Here is a 21,803-nt window from a genome sequence, read left to right on the forward strand (position 1 = left end):
CAGGACAGGCCCGCTTGTCTCTCTCTCTCTCTCTCTCTCTCTCTCTCTCTCTCTCTCTCTCTCTCTCTCTCTCTCTCTCTCTTCTGTTTTCCTACCAATACTTTCACTTCATGTCCATCACCAACTCTCTCTCTCTCATTCCTCCCTCCCTTCAGCGCTGACCTACTTTTCAACTGACCTGTTTATGCAAGCTTCCATGCGCTCCAGTCACAAAAAGAGGGACAAAGGGGAAGCCGAATCTGTATAGGACTTGTGCTACTGTTTCCACTGCTGTTGTTCGGGGAACATTACCTGCTGCCCCACCTCTATTCCGACACTGCAATGGTGTTTCTAACCTCACAAAGCAGGTTACGACACGGACTTCAAAGAGGTGATTATTAATAGCAGTCATGTAGTTATGAGGCTGCTGGCATTGGTTGCATCGGCCTATTTCACGTGGCTCACTTTGGCAGCACATGTTTCTTTCATTGCCCAAATTAACAAGCACTGTAATCCTATTTATTAACATGATCTTTTGCAATATAGGCTTTTATAAAAGAACATCATAATTAGCACGCAGTGAAAATAGCTACAGTTTGGAGTTCGACTTGCAAATATATGCTAAGTATAATTTTAAAATAAATGTTTTGTTATGTAACTAACAAACTAACTAAAATTATATATTTATTGCATTAATATATTTTAACATTTCTAGGCCATCATAGATTTTGAAATCCATTTAAAATATACTCTACTGTTCAAAAGTTTGGGATAGGAAAGGACAAAAGTGACAGTGAAGACATTTATAATGTGACCAAACATTTCTATTTTGAATAAATGCTGTTCATTTGAACTTTCTATTTATTAAAGAATCCTGAAAAACAATGTTTTTTCACAAATTATTAAGCAGCACAACTGTTTTCAACATATAATAATGATAATAATCAGAAATGTTTCTTGAACATCAAATCATCATATTACAATGATTTCTGAAGGATCACTGAAGACTGGAGTAATGATGCTGAAAATTCAGCTTTGATCACAGGAATAAATTACATTTTACAATACATTCACATAGAAAAGTTATTTTACATGGTAATAATATTTCACTATTTTTTTTACTGTATTTTTGATCAAATAAAGCAAAAGAGACTTCTTTCAAAAACATTAAAAAATCTCACCGACCCAAAAACTTTTAAACTTTTAGTGAATGTGAAAAGATACAGATCTTTTTCCCAAAATAAAATCACTCTCTCTACATATATTCCATAGCCTTGCCTTGTCTTTCTAGTGAAGAAAACAGACCTTATCTGGGCCTCATCTACAAAACAAGCCTTCATTGTAATGAGAGTGTTCTAGTTTTGTTGTGTCGCGCCGCTTGTTTTTAGTGTGGACCGGGTCAGAGTGTTTCTGATCAGACGGTGTGTCTCAGGAGAGATCTAAATCCCCTCAGCCCAATCCCTCATTCTCTCGCTGCCAGACTCATTATGTCAGCTCTGTGTTCGGGACCAGGCTCTCTGCTTCTATGTCTGTCCTCACAGATTGTGTAACATTTTCCTTGTTGAAATGTAATCAGATCAAGGGCTTCAGTTTTATTTAAGGACAATGGATTCAGAGAACACAAGTCAACGAGAGCTGTTCATTTTGATGCTTCATTGATACTGGCACTGTATGTTTATTTCATTTAGCTAAAGTAAACCAGGACTCGGTAGTCTATTACTGAATACAAATTACATGATGAAAATTGTGGTTAGTGACGACATTACAAATTTTACATAATAAAATCTGACTACTTTTTGATTACTTTTAGATCCTTTGACCTAATGTGTTTGAATAGGATAATCTTTATACTGATATAAAAATACAAATAAAAAGAAGAAAGAAAATGTTAAATGTGTTATCAACAACATGAAATGCATTGAACATTAGGCTACATTACATCAGGGTTTTGGTGAAGGAACTGCTAGAAGTTCGTAAGTTGATGAAAAATTAATTATGACTTAAGTAATTAATAAATTAAAGTAATAATTAAAACAAAAAAATTAAATAAATAGTTTTGTATTTATTTAAAAAAATATATTTTAAATAATAAAAAGATTACATTTTATTTGTTTATGCGTGTGCATGGCCTCTTAATTTTACATATAATTATGTCCTTTACAAACGTATATAAGAAATAGGCTGTTTTAGAAAGGAACATTTAAAAGGAACACCAGAAGAATTATGGAAGAGTCAGTGAATTAAGAATAATTTAGTGGCAATTTGTGAATATTATTTAATTATGTTATCAATACAAATTTAACTGTTGTCTGATTATGAATATTTTAAAATCTAAATATGATATTATTACAAGTATGTAATTTTTTGGTGTTATTTTGTTATATTTTACTGATTTCATTAACAAACTTTAAATTTAACTGATGCCTCCAAACCCTATAAATTATTTGTCCAACCATATCTATATTAGTTATGTTTATTATATTGTCTCACACCGACCCCGGGCCGTCCTTATTGTTGAGCAGAAGTCATAAAGCACCTGAAAATAAATCCAACATATTTTCTGAGGAGTTTGAGGGAGTTGCATAAAAATAGGAAAATCTTTTTCTTGGGAAACCGAGATTTTTAATTGATTTAGCTCACCATGGATTTGTCTTTGGCATGGCTTGGGAGGTGTTAAAACTAAAAACACCTGATAGATCTGCTGACCTGTGCATGTTCTCATCAGCAGGACAGGCTGTTCTGTACATTCATGCAACACGAACATGAAGGAACTAGGGAAATAAGGGTTTAATTAAGTCTTTTCTGCTGGTAGAGCCAATCAGAAACGGCAAGATACAGATTGTATCCCGTTTGACTACATTGTTTGTGTGTATGTTTATGCAGCGCTTGTCTCAAATACGCACATTGTGTTCTGCATATCATGTTACATTATGAGAAACTATCAATGTGCAACGTGTACATATCAGTTTGCTGAACACATCTGCATAACATGTTTAAGCAGCACATCGAGTAACTAGGTCAGAGTTACGTAAGGCACGTAAGCCTGTGGTAAAGCTAGATTGATGTGTGTCAGTGTGTCAGTATCTCATGATAGGCCGGAGCAAGATGTTCAACATTTCTGCCCTTTCGTAATGTTAAGCCAGAATAAAACAGGATATAGGAAATTAAGTATTTCCTTTGTTTACTAATCTCTTTCAGCTTGAGTTAAATCCTTTTTAGAAAGCAAACAGTTATGTAATCGGGTGTCAATAAATTTGATTCGATAAGGCTATAATTGCATGTTGCAAAATATAATGCAGTTATGTAATTATATAACTAAGTAAATACAGTATTAAAAAAAAGACAAATGCATGAATAATGCAACAACATTTTTTTATTTAATTTTTTTTGTTGAATTTTTGAAATGCACCCAAACCTAGCACTGAATATTAGTGTTTTTACAATATGCATCTATTTCAAAGCAGTGCCATGGTCTACTCAATAACAGCAAACAAGCCTTGCTCGTTATTTCTTTTTTGATAAAACCATAAGAAATAATAATAATTAAAAAAAAACATCAAACATCACTCAGTTTGAAACATACTGAAAGGACGAAGGGGGATATGGTGACATTGTGGTGAGCAATTACAAAATCACAGTAAACAGGAAGTAAAGACGCAGTTAGTGATAAAAAGGACAACACTTGGCCCCCAAAAACATTTCAAAAAGCACAATACAGTGTTGAGAAAAAAAAAATATTTTACATTTATACACAAGTGCCATAAGTTAACATGACATGTAGACTTATTTTGAAAAATATTTAAGGGCAGTTGTGACTAAAATTGAGCTACCTGAAAAAATACAAGCGTTCTTCTAAAAGTAAAAAAACAAAACAAAAAAAACAACAACTTTAATTAAACCTCATTTTAGCAGGAAAGCATATGCAGGGCAGCAGCTGACTAGTGAGTGAGTCAGCAAACCAGTTAAAGAGTGAAAAAACTGCAGTATCAGCTAGCTTAATTGCTAAACTGGGGGCCTCAATGGCAAACGATCTGAGACATTATGCTAGTAATCATCCATTTATACTGATGTAAGCAGGGTGGAGCTTTCCTGTAGACTCCATGCTCATTAGAGCAAATCATTCACGTTCATAACCAGAGAGGAAGAGAAAGTTATTTTGCATTACATCCAGAACAAAAATTGTTTTATAGTTCACTCTATAACAGGTTATGAAGCTAATTGATGTTTTACATCAGTGGATGTACTAGGAAAACAATAAATAAAAAGGCTACATAAAATGGAAGGTAAATGTAATTTTTTTGGGGTAGTTTTAATGTTTTAAATCTGGAAAATACATCTAACGATAAACAGTGTTTCAAGACTAGACATTTCAATTAGTTATAACTGCAATAAAAAAATTTTTGTATCTATGACATGGAGACTACATTAACCTGCTAATGTATCTGTAAAGGCTTTGGGGCATTTTGTCATTTTCCTATAAAAGGAGAGTTTCCAAAAAAATATTTATTTGCAAATTGGTAAAGTAAAAAAAGGAGTTTATATTAAGTGGCACTGCAAACACACTGATATTGTACAGTATTTTTGACAAAGAAAAATTCTTTAGTCGCTGAACTCCATATTTTTTCATGTAATCTTTTTGTTTTCTTTTTAAAATATATTCATATATAATATTTATATCACATTTTATACATACAAACCAAGTGCCTGATCAAGAAGGAGCAGTGGCTAGGCTGTTGAATGTGGGAAAAGAGATGGGCAGCACTAGTTAGAAAAGCAGACAGAGGTAGGGAGCAGAGAGAGGTATGAAATTAAAGCCATGTTTCTTTGGTCAAGGGAACGTTCCCTGAATCTTCTGATGTTTGATATGTTTAAAAATGGTGCACAGACACCTGCAAATGTTCTGTTGTTTCGTTGTGGCCAAAAACTAAGAAAGGGGCACTTGAAATTGCCTATTTACAACAAGAATCCGTTACAATGCCTCACAAATTGTAGATATTGCTATTGAATTGAATGTACTCTTATGTTGACATCTTGGTGCAGCACAGGAAATACAGGTAAGTGCGATCAATAGCATGTCATCCTATTTCATTGTTATAAAATTGCCACTGTAACCTTAAGAGGAAGTTAAACAAACAAACAAACCAAACCAACAAAAGGTAAGTCTATACATTATGGTACAATGCATCAGGTTCTGTCCTGATGTAGTTCTGGTAATGTCCACTTCTATTATTCCTAGCCATACGAACAGGGAATGGGCGAAGGATAGAGGATGAAGGTGGGACCTCAAAGGGTTTATAAAATGTCTCTTGGGGTTATACCAAGACCCAAGTGAGTCCTATGGTCTCCCATTCAGTCATGTCTCTTGTTGCAACTGTTACGCAAGCTGGATTCCTTCTTCCCACATTCGATGCTTCCAACCGAAGTGTCCTGCTTGCTAAACCCTGCATTCGACTGACCGCCAGATTGAGACAAGGCCAGGTAAGGGTGCTGAGGTAATGGTTGGAAATTAGCAGGTGGCGTCATTGGCGAGTCTTGAGATGATGCTGTGCCCTCACTCTGAGCTCTGTGCTTGAGTCTCAATTTGTGGGGTAGGGCAGTGCCTTTGATTTCCGCTTGGCCATCTTTGCACTGGCTTGGTGAAAAGGAGCTCTGGGTCATGAATATGTGAGGGTGGTAGCTGCCTGTATCAGAGCAAGAGGAAGAGGGAGACTCATCATCTGTGGAGCCCTCTTTATCAGAGCTGCGGGGATCCCCGTCACTTGAGGGAGTGTCCTTTCCTGAGTGAGCCTCATAGTACTCTTCTTGTCTCAAGCTTCCTTCGTAGGTCAGCACCGGTGGCTCGTCGTTTTCCTTGGGGCTATTTGAACAGTGGTACATCTGTGTTTCATCTCCATCCTCGGGTCTCACCAGAAGATTTGGGGCGGCAGCATCGACCCTTTGTCGCTGAGCAATGTACGCTTGCCTTTCGGCGGCCTCTGTGTAGTCATGAGGAGAGTCCAAAGTCTTCCTCTCTAGCCGTCTGGACACCTCTGCCAAGGTTTTTTCGGTTGGTTCCTCTGTAAGCTGGGTGAGGTTCTGCTGCTCTTTTGGAATCATTTCCTGAGTTTCTACAGGATACGAGGCACTGCTAGAACGGTATAAGATGACACTTCTTTGAGCAGATTGTGGGACGTCAGAACTTTCAACCGTCTCCTGACGTTGTTGCTTCTGTTGGTTGGCTGAATAACCCTGCTCAAAAGTCCGCTGGTGAAGAACTGCTGGTAGTCTAGAATGAATGTTGAACATTAACTGTGCGGTGGTGCTATTGACAATGTCCATCTCTAGACCCATCCCTTCCTGCTTGATGTCATACGCCATTGGCTCTGGGCTGTCCCGAGAGGAGCCATCAGACATATCAGAGAGGGAACCTCGTGGGGAGTACTTTGTCAATTTCAAATGCCCATCCCCTCGAACAGACTGCTCTGTTTCAGAAGAATCAGAGTTTATCATCATCTGAGAAACACTGGAGTAACCATTAGGGTAGAAGCAACTGGAGGAAGAGGATGATGATGAGTTGCCCCCAGAAGTTCCATTGACTGCTCCACCAATCTGCTGACTCTTTTCCATGTAGGAGGCTGTACTTATCAGACCAAACCTGAGCTTAAGCTGTAAAAGTTCAGTTTTTAGGCGTACATTCTCATCGTTCAGTGCCATAACTCTGTTCTCAAGGATCATGTCATTAAAGCGTCGCTTCTCCCGGGAACGCTTGGCTGCCTCGTTGTTCTTACGTCGCTTTTCCCAGTAGGATGCATCCTTTTTCTCATCTGAGATAAATTCACGTTTGCGTCGACAGCTCATGTTGTTTGACTTTGGTTTGAGAAGGCGGCTCTGGCGAGGGTTGCTTTGAGGTGAATGGAGAAGATCGCTGTAGTCTGAAAAGCTGTCTGTGTTCTCTAAGGTTTTGCTAGAACTGGAATTTGTTGAGATTTGTAAGTTCAAACTTTCCATCCTCGGCTTCACCACCGATAATGGAAATTAAAGAAGAAACGGGGATGGGGTAAAGGTGGTTACAAGATTCCCTGTAGGATATCCTGATGTACTGTATATTGGAGAATCTTCAACTAAGTAGCTGGATCAGCAAATACTTTATGAGGCTTTTTAGCTTCTGAAAAGCTGAACCTCATTGATTTGAATTGCAAGGAAATAGTCCTTGATGATCAAGTGTCCAGGTTGGCTAAGAAGAGCAAGAACAGGTGCACTTTATTATGAGTCTCCTGCATTTAACAAACCCGAATAATTCCTCAGTGAGTAAAATCTTTTACTCTCTTGCCACACAATGTTGGTCAAAGCCAAACGAGGGGCAATAAAGTACAGAGAAGGTGGCCAAAACTACTTAAAAGATTCTGACCCCCTTTTTCTTTGTTTTCACTTTTGTTCCTTTATGTAACAGGGCTCTATCATGCCACAGAGTGTCCCAGTGCCTTGGGCGTGTTGGAGGATATAGGTCACTCGGTCTGCCCCAGCTTGCCAGCCTCTTGGGGGGGGGGTGCTGCTGCTCTCAAAGCCCTCCAGCTAGCTGTTCGACGAAAGGCTGCAAACATAAAAGAGAAAAATACATATTTGTTAATTCTCGAAAGCTGAAGCAATTCATAGTTTGCCTTTAGGCACTTAAATAAATCTTTTAATTTGTTGTAGTTTTTCATTTTTAATTCAACTCTCCACACTTCTCTGCATGGCTGGGTAATCATAAGATTTAGAAGAGGAATGTTCAGCTGTGCCTTTGTTATATTCTCTTGCTTCATCTGCTCAACCTTGACAACCACAGAATGTTTTCTGTTGCCCAGTAACCACTGTCTGACCTGCTAACACTCCTATTGATTTGTCTGTCTGCGACCCTTGACCTTACCTCACTGACTAGACATTGGACTCTTGTGATGCAAGGGGGACCAAGGCTAAGAACGCTGTCAGTGATTATTTTGGTCAAGGAGGACCAACGGTTAAAGAAACTGACCTAAAATTAGTTTCCTAGTTCAGCATCACCCTTTGTACAGAATTCCAGCAAGAGAATTCCATCCATGTGTTCCGCAAACATGACTACACATATGGTAAACATTAGCAATGAACGCATGATTTGTTTTAACATTTTGAAACCTTATCCCGTATTACATCATCTTCTCAGAGGAAATCAGTGCGAGAGGTTTCGGCTTTTGAAACATTAACATAAAATGTTACAACACATCTCCTCTTGGCTGCACAGCCCGAGGAGCCTGGTGCCCCAATGTGCAATGAGAAACCAAAATTTAAAAACATTAACACTTCATCTTTTAATGACTTCACTAAAAGACTTTCAAGGAGAACTTTCGAAAGAAGCATACTTGAGCTAAAAATGAGAAGAAGCCAAGAAAACCTCATAACAATAATTACTATAATGGGAGATAAACCGAGGTCAGGCAAAAGGCAAGTCAGGTTTTATGATCTGGGGATTGGGAGCTTTGCAATATAGGTCAGGCCTTTCTGGAAAAAAAGGGGAGCCAAGGGAACATTCCATCAACATGAGTTCAGATCCAGGGGAGGTAACTGTTTCATCCATTTAAAAGTGGGCACTAATGGAAAAGCGGAGTCTCCAGTGATGATTAACTCAGCAGCCAGTGGGTAATTCCACATTTGCTGCAATCCCCTCATGACCTAAACTGAGCCACAACTCCCTGTTGCAATGTCAGGATATTGTTGTTTAACTTAAAGTGTCTGATTTCCTTTTTTCTATAAGTTTGCTCAGTTTGGCTGCAATAACTGGTCCCAGTATCCCAGTAATATTAAACTCATAAGGCCAATTTATGAGGCCACTGTTCTCTAATAATACAAGAAGTGAACTATCACAATTTGTAGTTGAGAGTAAAAGCATTATATTTATCTTTTTCTAAAGGAGAGATACTTGCATATCTAAAATAGCACAATGACTCCGTAGCAATAAGTATGACATCTGCACCAGAAATTACGCACTAATGTAGTGTAATCCTGTGATCTGGCTTCCCTTTTTATGGGTTATGGTCTCCTCATCCCAGACATCTGAGGGAACATTACGTAACTAGAGACAGCTTAAACCTCTTCTGATGGCTTCAATCAACACTTTCTGGTTAAGTCTGGTAATGCATAATGAATATGGCCAAATCTGTGATGTTTCATCTCCTAATTATTGTACGATATGAATAAAGTATGTCAATAAAGTGCACTGTTAATTAAATGTAAATGATATTAAACAGGTTTATGGTCATTCAGGTAAGGTGCAAAGCTTAAAGAGACTCCCTCCCTGAATGACCCACTAACCTAGAAACTGGGTGGTTAGCGAGAAAAAAATGGCTCTTTTCCCTTGTGCTCAAATATAGGTCAGGAGTGCAATAGGCATCACGAGAGAGAGAGATAAAGTCAGAAAGGGAATTGAAGTGTTTGCTAAAAATAGAGAGGTGAGGGATGGATTGAGGATAAACTAAATGAAGTAGTATGAGAAAAAAAAGAGAATACATTTTATTGAATGCCAGCTACACAAACACATAGGAGCTTTCTAAGACACCTAACAAAAGAAAAAAAAATCCATCAGGGATAAGTGCCAATTTCCGAATTATCTGGGAAAACAGAAAGACTGAATCAAATGTAAACAAATGTATTAATATTGGCACAGTATTCAGAGTTTTCCTAGGATGTTTGTATTATACTATGAAACATACTGTCATACTTGTGAATGAATCACTTGATTCAGTTCTTTTTAGTGATTGCCAAATCGACTGCTGAATCAGACTGAACTGAGCACAGGATTCATGGATTGGGATCAATCAGACAACTCATTCTCTCACTGAATCAGTTCAGATTACTCAGAAATGCCAATACTTATTTCAGGCTTACAGTGAGCAGAGCACTATTACTGTTACATGCATTTTTCGAATGCAACTGAAATAAATGGTATTTAATTTAAATAGAAATTTAATTATTATAAATGTAAATGCTACGGTGCCTCCTTTAAACCGGAGAAAAAGGAAGAGGCTATGAAAAAAATAGTAGGTGGATGAGTTATTTACTCTGTCAACCACACCCATGAGTCATTAAAAAGTATCTCCTCGCATTAACAACAATGCAACTAATAATTGAAATCTTACATCACCAACAATCAAACCATCATAAAGACTCTGACATGAGACACCTGTCTGTCTGTTGTTCAAAACTGCTATTATTTATCATGTGACATGGATCAATGAAATCATTTCTAATAACCGACTTCACTGATGACATGCAATTAGATAAACTTAAAACTGTAATGGGCCAATAAAACTCACTTTCACTCTTGCCCTATATATAGGACATGGGTTATATTTGCGCTTTCATCAGGGAAGAAATAGCATGTCTGGCCCACTGTAGACTTAACTTGGGCGAGGCCTGGAAACTATAATTCAGCTCAAATGTTTCATGTGTTGCTTTACAGCCGTTTCAGTAATGGAAATAATGGGTGAAGGCGGGGAGCTGGATTTCATTGTGGCCATGTAATTGACCCTGGGGCGGAATGTAATATTCGGCACGTGGGATGGGAGCCCTCTTTTTTTTTTTTTGTCTTTATCTTCTCCAGTAGGAGGAGGGCAGGCCTTGGACAAGCAGGAGGAGTTCCAGGCCAACTCTTTCTATAAACACACTCATATCATCCTCTATTGAAAAAAAATAAATGCTTTGACCGAGTCCATGTGTTTCACTAGTCACATGTGTTCTCTTGCCCCACAAAACTAAATGGTAATTCGCCTCTCCCTGTTAGCCACATCGGCACAATAACGACACGCCTCATCCCTATCTTCCTTTCTCTTTCACTAGAAAAAAATCTTGAGAAATCCACCAATTGAGTGTTTATAGCTTAAAGAGGTCAGTAAACTTGGTCACACTCAAACACCGTAAATCAAGAATGACACTGCACTAAACAAATATGCTTTTATGTGTAGCAATCTGAAAGATTTATCTGCACAATTTAACACTCTACCAATGTTTTCTTTATTTATTTTTTATATATTGTTGCTAAAGCAGTTCCCAATATGCAAGATTTAGCTGCACGGATCAGTAAACTGGCAGAAGCTTTGTTCTTTGTTATGGCAGACGAGGGAGTGCTTTCTCCAGGTTTATGACCTACATTCTGCGCTGGCACACAAAGCAGTTCGTCTGATGCCCCCTGATGCTTTAAAGACCCTTTGTTTTTGTTTTTAGATTTAGACTTCTCATTTCTCTCAATTATGTAACTCTTTACACAAAGACTGCATTATGTCAGAAAAAAAGGCTAGATGTCAAGCAATCTCACATCCACAAATTTTAAGCTGATCATGCGTGTCATATGGTGCATGTTTTCTTACTATCTATCTATCTATCTATCTATCTATCTATCTATCTATATATATATATATATACACACACACACACTTTTGTTGAATCTAAAATATGTGATGCTAGAGCTTATGATATAAAACATTATATTATGCATACTATTTGAAGCATAGACCGGGTGTCATCGGGGTAAAAATAAATTGTGACTTAACCTAATATTGCTCATGTAAATTGTACTGTATAAAAATGTAGGCCTAATCAAAGACAAGGACCTCGGTAAATCAGTTTACACCCAGGTACAGGGAACTCTCTGATGAATAACAATAGTATAAAGTTTAAGTAGGCTACAGCTTATACCATGCGAGGGCATTAGGTGATCTGACCACGATAAATACAACAGTAACCACAAAAATTACTAAATAACCGCTATCGCTTGCTTTCCGGCAGAAAATGCCCCAAAATGTCAAAGAATTCGCACAATGTGTACCAAAATTAAATCTTAATACATTAAACGAGAGTTGTTAATTTTTCCGACTTGTAGTTGGACATTTACATTTTACATGCAAGAAAGTTGCATTTGGTTGCCAACTGGTTTGCTCCTGTCTGGATACCAGGAAAGAGTTAACAGGTCTGACTCCTCTAACGTAAACACCCGCGTTAACCTTTACCGAGCACGGCTACACGTGACAGCGAGAAGTGTGTCCTGGATTTTTCCTCCCAAACCGCCGCATTAACCTCCTAACCCAATTGGATTGAACACTTTCATTAGGATGTCACTGTCGAACATTATTCAATAACATAATATCAAGACATTTCCGGCGATATAATGTAATTATGTTTGTTGGTGTTTTAATCAAAGTCATAAGCGGTGCGCCCTGAACTAACTGTAGGCTAACTCTAACTGTAAAAAAATGCCTTTTTTTTTTTTTTTTTTTAATGCACTTACCAATCATAAAATAGGGTAATATTACTAACCCTAAATAAACAACAATTCCGAAAACTTTTGTTAATGGTGAATGATTGTGCATGGGCAACATTTAAAATATGTTATGGGCATCAAGTGCTAAATGTCCTGTCAACAGTCGCGAGGGGTCCTGGCCTCGCCTTAACATTGCGAACACGCACACTGAGCAACATCCCCAATCTGTAACGTGCGTGCGTAAACACTAAACATAAACTAATGAATTTATCTGGATGTGAGCTTGAGCCGTTTCACTACAAATATAATTCTCTGATTATTTCCAGTCATCTAATTCATAGCCGCGTAAATTTACCGCAAGATCACGCAGAAGCATCAGCCATGCAGTTGTAAACATACAGTGTGCGCGCATCTAAAAGAAGTAAAGCAAACGTACCTTTTGTGGCTTTTGTGTGTGTGTCCAAATATTTGGCGCCCAATGGTTATTATTAGTCTCTTTGTATCAGCCTAAGACTTGAATGGAAAGGCGAGGTGATCCACACACACGCACTACACGCTGTGTCCTGAACGCATGGATTCCGCAGCCCGTGTGTTTTTGCCCTGGTTCCTTGTGTTGTGTTGGCGAGGCGCTCCGGTATCCTGCCGCTAGCTGCTTCTGTTTAGAAATGTATGTTAGTAGGTCAGCGGTTGCATAACAGGACGCTTCGGGTGCCTCGTCACGTTTTGTTTCTCTCTTTTACCCCCACCTCCGTCCCTCCCTCATCCATCCGAAAGCCTGTGAGTGCATAACTGGGAGGGATCAGGCAGTCCGCCCGACCTGCTCTCGGATATAGGACAGTGTGATATTCCTAATAAGATTGACATATAGGCTAGAAAACATGTAGCTGTTACTTAAGGTTGCATGCAACTTTCCACTTCCACTATTAAATATGTTAAAAATGTAATCGGGAAATTGCACATAACACTTTCCTTCACATTTTAATTGTGATGTTTATCCCCTCCAGATTTTTTTAAAGTAGTTACTAAACAAATACAAGCATTATGCAATTTGATTGACCCAATTTTCCATAAACAGAACAGCTGATTTTATTTAGCTGCATGTCTGGGTGAATCCAGAGACAGCTAGACTATTTTAGGATAAATAATTTGTACAGAATGTTAAGAAATGTCTGGGTCAAATTTCACCACGAAATCATAAGAAAAAAAAATTGTTTTTTTGTTTTTTTTTTGTTGCAAGAATATAAAGGCCATTTTGAAGAGTACTAAGATATCTTGTCACTATTTTAGGGCACTTTTACCTCAAATTATTATATATATATATATAATGAAATTGGACCGTAATGGTCCAAAAAATAGTATTTTATTTTATTTATTATTTTATTTTAATTTATCATTTTTTTATTTTTTTTATTTTTTATTTTTTTATTTTATTTATTTTAGCACTATTTTAGGAAGTCACAAACACAATAGTATTGTGAGGATGACCTTGAACTTGGCTCACTGTCCCCTCCCCCCATACCTTCCTGCCTTCATCGCCCAATCCCACCCCTCCCAGCATCGTCTGGAGGAGGTTTCCATGGCAACCGTCGCGCTACCCCCTAACGTCAGGCCCAGCCTCCCTTTGACTGGCAGAGTGATGAAGATCAACCAGTCAGGGGTCAGTGGATTAGTGGAACAGGGCTGTCCAGGAGGGGAAATTAACTGGGAAGCAGGGGTATTTGGAAGGGAAGCAGGGATATTTGGAAGTGAAGAAGGCTCATAAACACTGAAGCTCAAGAAAAGCTTTGTGTCAGTCCAGCTCCTTAAATAGACTCTCACAGCTATTTATATCTTCTTACGTCACCAGAAAGGTCTCAGAGGAGCTCAGTTCTCAGGGGATTTGGGTATATTTGGTGTCAGGTGTTTATTTTTAGAGTAAAGGAAGTACAGGGAAATGTCAAGGTGTAATTTGACCTTGAATCAGGTGATGTTGTCGTACAAATCTGTGTGTCGATGTAGTTCGGTTAATGCCGTGCGTATGCGCTGACTGGAAATACAAAATTATTTGCTGACCTCTTGTGGATTGTGTTAGAGTTGCAACAATAAATGTGTGACGCGTTATAGACCTGTAAATACTGTATATTGAAAAATAAGAGTTACAGAAGAAAATGAATATAATTGAATTATAGACAAATATATTTGTTGCTTTTGATTTGCTGTAAATAAGATTTATTTCATTTTTATTCAGGAAGCCATGAATTCTTTATTATATATGCCCCTTTAATTGTTGCGCATGCTTCATTTTTACAGATCATTTTACCCAACAATCTTTTAAGAAACATCTCGAACATATCTCAATCCACAGCACATGTACAATATATATTTATTGAATAAGGAACTGTGAATGCGTTTAAAAAAATAAATTTAAAATGAACCAGCTTTCTCACGATCAACATCTGAGCTGGTATATTGAGACATCTAAGATGTCATTGCCTCCAGGGCTTTGCTATTACTGTTAAATCTTGATGAATACCAAGCAGAGGTGATATTCTGTGAGTATTGCTTATGTGTACATGTCAAAACCTGTCTATCTGGCTGATTCTGGGAATTTGACTAATTCAGAGACGGTTCTCGTAATCGAATGCAAGAGAATTTGATGTTTCAAAAGAACATTACTTGTGAAACCACTGTTAGTTGTCTTTCAGGACACACACACACACACACACACACACACACACAAACACACACACACACACACACACACACACACACACACACACACACACAGCCATGTTTATGTGATTTGTGAGGACATTCCATAGGCGTAATGGTTTTTATACTGTACAAACTGTACATTCTATCCCCCTACACTGCCCCTATCCCTAAACCTACCCATCACAGGAAACATTCTGCATTTTTACATTTAAAAAAAAAACACTGCTTAGTATGTTTTTAAAGCCATTTGAAAAATGAGGACCCCCAAAATGTCCTCATAAATCACGTATTTTCCCGAGTGTCCTCATTTGCAGGTGTGTTATCATAAAAATGTCCTCAGTTGTCATGAAAACAAACTCACAGACACACACACACACACACACACACACACACACACACACACACACACACACACACACACAGACAGACAGTATTCCAGGATGACATTGTCAACATTCATCAGGCTCAAAAATTGTGAGTAGACTGTAAAGTGTGTAGACTTTACAAAGTGCTTGACTCTTGCATTTTCAATACAAGATCTTGACCAAAAAAGTATGCACCTCTTGATGGAGGTCAATGCACCATCAATGCAAGAGTCCAGCACTCTGTAAAGTCTCCTCCAGCACATCCCAAAGATTTTCAGTGAATTTAAGGTCTGGACTCAAGAGGTGCCGATTCATGTGTGAAAATGATTCTTCATGTTCCCTCCCAACCATTATTACACAATTTGAGCCTGATGAATCATTGTCATCCTGGAATATGGCCATGATGTATCTTCCTTTAGAAATTCTTCCGTTTAAGAAATGAAAAGCTACACACTCCATTAATTAGGGTTATAAGAACTGTTGCCAAATATACAACATGCTAGAAACATAAAAATCACTGAAATAATGATCTAATCATTTGCCTATTTAAATCCAAACAGCAACTTTTTTTTTTGGGCCAGGCAGTGTATGTATCATAGACTGTAAAAAATATGCATATATATATATATATATATATATATATATATATATATATATAAATAATATGTACGTGTATGTATGTATGTATATACAACCACATAGAGGTTAATATATTAGGCTAATCTTGTTTAATAACAAATGCACAAGAGAACAGTTAAAATATTTATTGACACAAACATATAATGTATATTTACCGTACAAATACACAAGAACTCACAAGACAACAGAATTTTCACTTTCAAAATACAAGTAACAGTGTAGTTACAAATGATAATATCCTTATCTGGACAACGTCAGATAAGTGATCTGTATGAAAAAAATAAAAATGATGCAGTCATTCAGTGCTAAGTTGCTACTGGTTCATGACGATGACAATAAACAATTGATTCCACTATTTGCCTCTTCCTGGTGTTTCCCGTTCTGCATTAATCAGGATACAAAAAAAGTTTCTTACACTTCATTCATGAGCCCACAGCAGTCACCGTATAAATCTGTCAAACCACAGGAGGAACATTACAGTGTGAAGACTATCAGGCTCACGGCGTATCTCCTCTCGCTGACTGACAGGTGTTTAAGTAGTGTTGGCACATAATAAAGGAATGACGTTACGACGGAGGATGCTATGCTTCATTTTACACGTACAGTAACAGACATTGTTTTACCGCCTGAGGTGTTTTTGAGCAAGATCACAGTGTTTGAGGCAAAAAGAGGAACTGAACAAATTGAGGTGAGGTGTTGTAGCTGACGTGTCCCGATGCCACTGGAATGCTCTTGCACGGTCCTGAATGAGAGTTGAAGAAAAATGGGTTTAAAAAAAGTCATTATCCACCTTATTTTTAACGTAAAAGCGGGTGCGGCCATTTGTAACTTGAATGTGCGAGGTTTCCGTTGTCATTCACTTCGTTCTTTTAGCTGTACAAAAACAGTCTGCTGCGCTGCTTGTTTTTTGTACTTATGATTCTTCTATTTATTTACTTACAGTATAGTGGCTAACGAATAAAAAATGTCACACATTCACGGAAAATAGCTCTCAAAATAAGGTGGATATGCAAGGTTCGTTTGGTTATGACCGAGTGTGAAGAGGTAGTGATGCACATGCTGCTTTCTTTAGATTTTTGATCTACGGATGTTCATTGTTCATGACTTCGACTGAGAGTATTTGCAATGTTCCAGTTTGCTCAAACTTTTACAATGTCTTAATTAGTTTTGGTGAGCAACTGCTCGGAAAAGAGCTTTTTGAGTTGGGCCACCTCCTCGCTGAGAGAGCTGAGCTGAGATTTGAGCATGCTGTTTTCGGCTTGGTATTGCGATTCGTTCGGGTTCATGTTGTGGCTGTAATTTCTGTGCTGCAGCTGCTGTGGCGGTGGTGTGACTTTTCGGGTGTCTTCTCCCTCCTGCTGTGTCCAGTAACTCGCTCCTTCGCTGGTCCCCGAAAGGCTGTGAACTCTGGGCAGCACGGGACTTTGCCGTTCTCCAAGATTGTCGCATTCTCCGCCGCCTGGAGTTTTGAACCTCAGCTTGTGCGGAAGGCTCTTCATACTATCCATCGACTCCATCCGGTTGGATGACATGGGCACGTGTCCCATTGTTAAAACATCAGTTGGAGAGTGATGGGACTCATAGCCAAGCTCATCAGCTTGATGTGGGGACAACTTTCCCTGATCGCTCAGTCTGTCCTCAAAGAAGACGGGACTACCGACACTGGACCCACTAGGCGTGGAGAAACCCGAATCTTCTGACATACTGTTTGTATCTCTGATGCTTCTCCCAGATTGCGGCCCACTTTGAGCATTGGACAACATTGGACCCGCATGGTGAGCGCCATCCCCACGTGGAAGGTAGTAATGCGGCGCTGAAGGATGTGGGACGCAGGTTCCTGTCGTGAGCGGAAGTATGGAAGCATTCGAGGGATCTTTAATGAGGCCGAAGCGGAATTTCAGTGCAAGCAGTTCTGCTCGTAACCTGGCGTTCTCCTCGAGCAAACCCAGCACGCGGTTTTCCAGCACCATGTCATTGACACGCCGTTTCTCGCGAGAACGCTTCGCGGCTTCGTTGTTTTTCTTGCGCTTGTCCCAGTAGCCCTCATCTTTCTTCTCATGAGGAATGAACTCCCGCTTACGTCTCGCTGAGTTGGCGCTGGCTGAAGCGGCCTCTTCGCGTTTGAGAGCCGACGTTCGGCCCAGAAGCGAGCGTGCAAGCAAACTACTTGAGGTCAGGATGGACACGGCTTCATCAGTAAAAGACATTGTGCTGCTGGGAGCGGCCACATTTAATCCCAGCAACCCTGTGCTGGTGGAGGGTTCAACAGCCTTCAGAACTCCAGCGTTCTGCTCTCTCATCTCCTGAGATGACTCTTCATACATCTTGAAGTTATTTATTTTTCTCAATTGCAGTGTTAAAAGTCTCTGTTGTGTTTCTGAGCGTGTGGTTTTCAGGTCAATTTCAGATGTTATTGACACAGCAGTGGCTCCACCTGGTGGCAGAAAGAACACAAGAACAGTTACGTAAGATCAGTTACAACACAATGTTATGTAATTTCATTACCTCCCAGTGGCAAAGCACAGTATGTACTACACCGCATAATATATCAGGTTAACAACTGTACAGTTATATAGCCATCTTATGCAAAGTGACGTCAAAAAATGAACATTCGCACGTATCATGTAAGGCATCGCACTTGAATTTCTTTACATAAAACAGTATTTTTAACAACAGTAAGCAGCTACTTTATGTAAACCAGAAGTGCCGCCTCTAAGAATTCCTGTGTTGACCTATTTGCAGAACAGCTTGTGCGTGAGTGAGTCTTATCATCTTCCTGTCCCAGTGAGTCACTTTCATTATGAAATCCTGCCTTACTTAACATTCTGTTCTGTTACATTGTTACAGATAAAAAAAATAGTTACAATTTATTTTAAGATGTCACTGTTACAGTGTAATTATATATTTAAGTACTGAGTAATATTAACAACATATGCTTACTATAGGGTTAGGGTATGATAAGGTTGAGGGTTAGTTGCATGTAATTATGCATAATTTACTGTTATTACTATGGTAAGTACATGTAACATTATGCAACAAGGACACTGTAAAATAAAGTGTTACCAAAAATAGTTTAATATACACAAAGCTATATATTAAGAACTCCTATAAAAATAAATAACAAATTAAGAAAACCTAAATCAATGGACTAAACATAAGTCAATTGTTTTCTCCAATATAAAGTAAAAAAAGTGAAAAGTTCACAATAACTTTGTAATTAGCTAAAATAAACTATATTTTAGAATGCATTAAATATATATTAAATGCATTGTAAATATCCAAAAAAAAAAAAAAAAAGTAGGCCAAGTTTACCAATCATATCCAGAGCCTCCCGCACTAGAATTGCATCATGTTAACATCCCATTATCAACATTCTTACTCATCCATGATACATTTTTTAAATAAATAAAATAAATAAAAATTTATTTAAAAATAAATTAAAGTCCATGTTAAATTGGTAGCTGTTTTGGAACATGTAAGCTGGTTCCTAACTGGTCTAGATGGTCCAAGTCATCTTTGGACCAGTAAATAAAATGATAGCCTCCACTTGGACCATTAATGATAACTCACTACATCATTTGATAAGGTACGTGTCCCAAAACACCGGAACAGGATTTTCCAACTAACATTCCCAACATCTATAATTTGTCCATATTAAACATTTAGACTTATAGGCGTAATCTACAAATAAAATAAATAAATAAATAAAAAAAAGGAATAAAACTAATCGAGCACAAGTCATACAACTTTTAATGAATGGCAGCAACTGTAGGTGCTATAGATTTATACACAAATATAAAAATATCTTCAAACATATGAAATTACAAAAACGGATTTTACCATTATAAATCGCCGCGTGGTTAATTGTTCAAAAGGTCTTCAGTTGAAATCGTTTTCAGTGAATCAAGATCCGCAGAGAATTTGGTTGGTTCTCCTCAGAAGAAAACGCACGGTGTTCGGTTTCGCTTGTCGCCGGTTGAAGTCAAACACACTGTTCGCGTCGTTCAACCGTTCCGCGTCTGTTCCGCCTGCAACGCGCGCGGCCCCTATTTGTGCCTTTGCTTGATGAGGTTCAGTCGAGGACGCTCCATCACCCCGACTGAACCACATGTGTGTGTGTGAGTGGATGAACGGACCGCCCCCCTCCGTACGCACGCACGCAGGACCCTCCTCTTCCCTCTAATCTCTCCCTCGTTACAGATTTCGTCAGAATAATCTTTTCGAAAGCATTAAGTAATATTGCTCAATCTCCCCCCGCCCTTTTCACTCTCCTCGCTTGTCCTTAAAAGCGACTGTTGTCCTCAATAAAGGTACGGAAACTATATTTAGACCAGTGACGCGCGACCTGCTATCCTTTTTCAAGATAGCACTGAGGTTAATGCCACAACAAGCTATAAAACAATTATAATGTTGGCTGGATAAAAACTAAATTGCTTTGTAAAGATATGTAAGAACTGCGTGCACTGCGTTAACACAGTGTTATGCAATGGGTAAACAGAAACACCATTCAGTGCCATATAACATGATGTTTGTTTGTTTTTGAAAGAAGTTTCTTCTGCTCATCAAGCCTGCATTTATCTGATCAAAAATACAGAAAAAAATGTAATATTGTGATATATTATTACAATTTAAAATAATTGGTTTTCAATTTATTATACTTTAAATTATCATTTATTGCTGTGATGCAAAGCTGAATTTTCAGGATCATTACTCCAGTCTATCACATGATCCTTTAGAAATCATTCTAATATGATGATTCATTATCAAAGTTGGAAACAGTTCTGCTGCTTAATATTTTTTCATAACCTGTGATACTTTTTTAGGATACTTTGATGAATAAAAAGTAAAAAAAGAAAGAAAAAAAAAGCAATTTTTAAAAAAATAGAAATATTTTGTAACAACAATATACACTACTGGTCAGTCATTTGGGGTCAGTCATTTTTTTCTTTCTTTTTTTGAAATAAATCAATACTTTTATTCAGCAAGGATGTGTTAAATTGATAAAAAGTGATAGTAAAGAAGATTTATATTATTAGAAAATATTTTTTTTATTTTGAATAAATGCAGTTCTTTTTAACCTTTTATTCATCAAATATATTAGGCAGCAGAACTTTCCAACACTCATAATAAATCAGAATATTAGAATGATTTCTGGATGTCACATGTGACACTGAAGAGTAATGATGCTGAAAATTCAGCTTTGCATCACAGGAATAATTTATTTTTTTAAAGTATATTCAAATAGAAAACTATTATTTTAAGTTGTAATAATATTTCACAATATTCCTGTTTTTTTTCTGTATTTTTGATCAAATAAACACAGCCTTGATAAGCATTAGAGACTTCTTTCAAAAATATAAAAAAATCGTAATGTTTCCAAACATTTGACCTGTACTGTGTGTGTATATATATATATATATACAGTGAGGAAAATAAGTATTTGAACACCCTGCTATTTTGCAAGTTCTCCCACTTAGAAATCATGGAGGGGTCTGAAATTGTCATCGTAGGTGCATGTCCACTGTGAGAGACATAATCTAAAAAAAAAAATCCAGAAATCACAATGTATGATTTTTTAACTATTTATTTGTATGATACAGCTGCAAATAAGTATTTGAACACCTGAGAAAATCAATGTTAATATTTGGTACAGTAGCCTTTGTTTGCAATTACAGAGGTCAAACGTTTCCTGTAGTTTTTCACCATGTTTGCACACACTGCAGGAGGGATTTTGGCCCACTCCTCCACACAGATCTTCTCTAGATCAGTCAGGTTTCTGGGCTGTCGCTGAGAAACACGGAGTTTGAGCTCCCTCCAAAGATTCTCTATTGGGTTTAGGTCTGGAGACTGGCTAGGCCACGCCAGAACCTTGATATGCTTCT

General features: G+C 37.9%; 2 protein-coding genes across 2 annotated transcripts; both read right to left on the reverse strand.

Moving 5' to 3' along the window:
• Positions 1 to 3,334: 3,334 nt before the first annotated feature.
• nfil3-2 (nuclear factor, interleukin 3 regulated, member 2) lies at positions 3,335 to 12,899 on the reverse strand. The gene is made up of 2 exons (XM_084125955.1): positions 12,660 to 12,899; positions 3,335 to 7,549 (listed from the first exon to the last, which is right to left on the reverse strand). The coding sequence occupies exon 2, from the start codon at positions 6,964 to 6,966 to the stop codon at positions 5,329 to 5,331; it is 1,638 nt and encodes a 545-aa protein (XP_083982081.1). The 5' UTR covers positions 6,967 to 7,549; positions 12,660 to 12,899; the 3' UTR covers positions 3,335 to 5,328.
• Positions 12,900 to 16,031: 3,132 nt separating this feature from the next.
• nfil3-6 (nuclear factor, interleukin 3 regulated, member 6) lies at positions 16,032 to 20,041 on the reverse strand. Its single transcript, XM_084093896.1, has 2 exons — positions 19,762 to 20,041; positions 16,032 to 18,355 (listed from the first exon to the last, which is right to left on the reverse strand). The coding sequence occupies exon 2, from the start codon at positions 18,243 to 18,245 to the stop codon at positions 17,079 to 17,081; it is 1,167 nt and encodes a 388-aa protein (XP_083950022.1). The 5' UTR covers positions 18,246 to 18,355; positions 19,762 to 20,041; the 3' UTR covers positions 16,032 to 17,078.
• Between the last annotated feature and the right edge of the window lie 1,762 nt (positions 20,042 to 21,803).

The sequence above is a fragment of the Abramis brama genome (assembly GCF_963993115.1).
Source record: "Abramis brama genome assembly, chromosome: 1".
Taxonomy (NCBI): Eukaryota; Metazoa; Chordata; class Actinopteri; order Cypriniformes; family Leuciscidae; genus Abramis; species Abramis brama.

What these genes read in the sequence shown, in the direction of transcription:
- nfil3-6 (XM_084093896.1), bottom strand. Translation starts at nt 18,245, where the DNA reads ATGTATGAAGAGTCATCTCAGGAGATGAGAGAGCAGAACGCTGGAGTT.
- nfil3-2 (XM_084125955.1), bottom strand. Translation starts at nt 6,966, where the DNA reads ATGGAAAGTTTGAACTTACAAATCTCAACAAATTCCAGTTCTAGCAAA.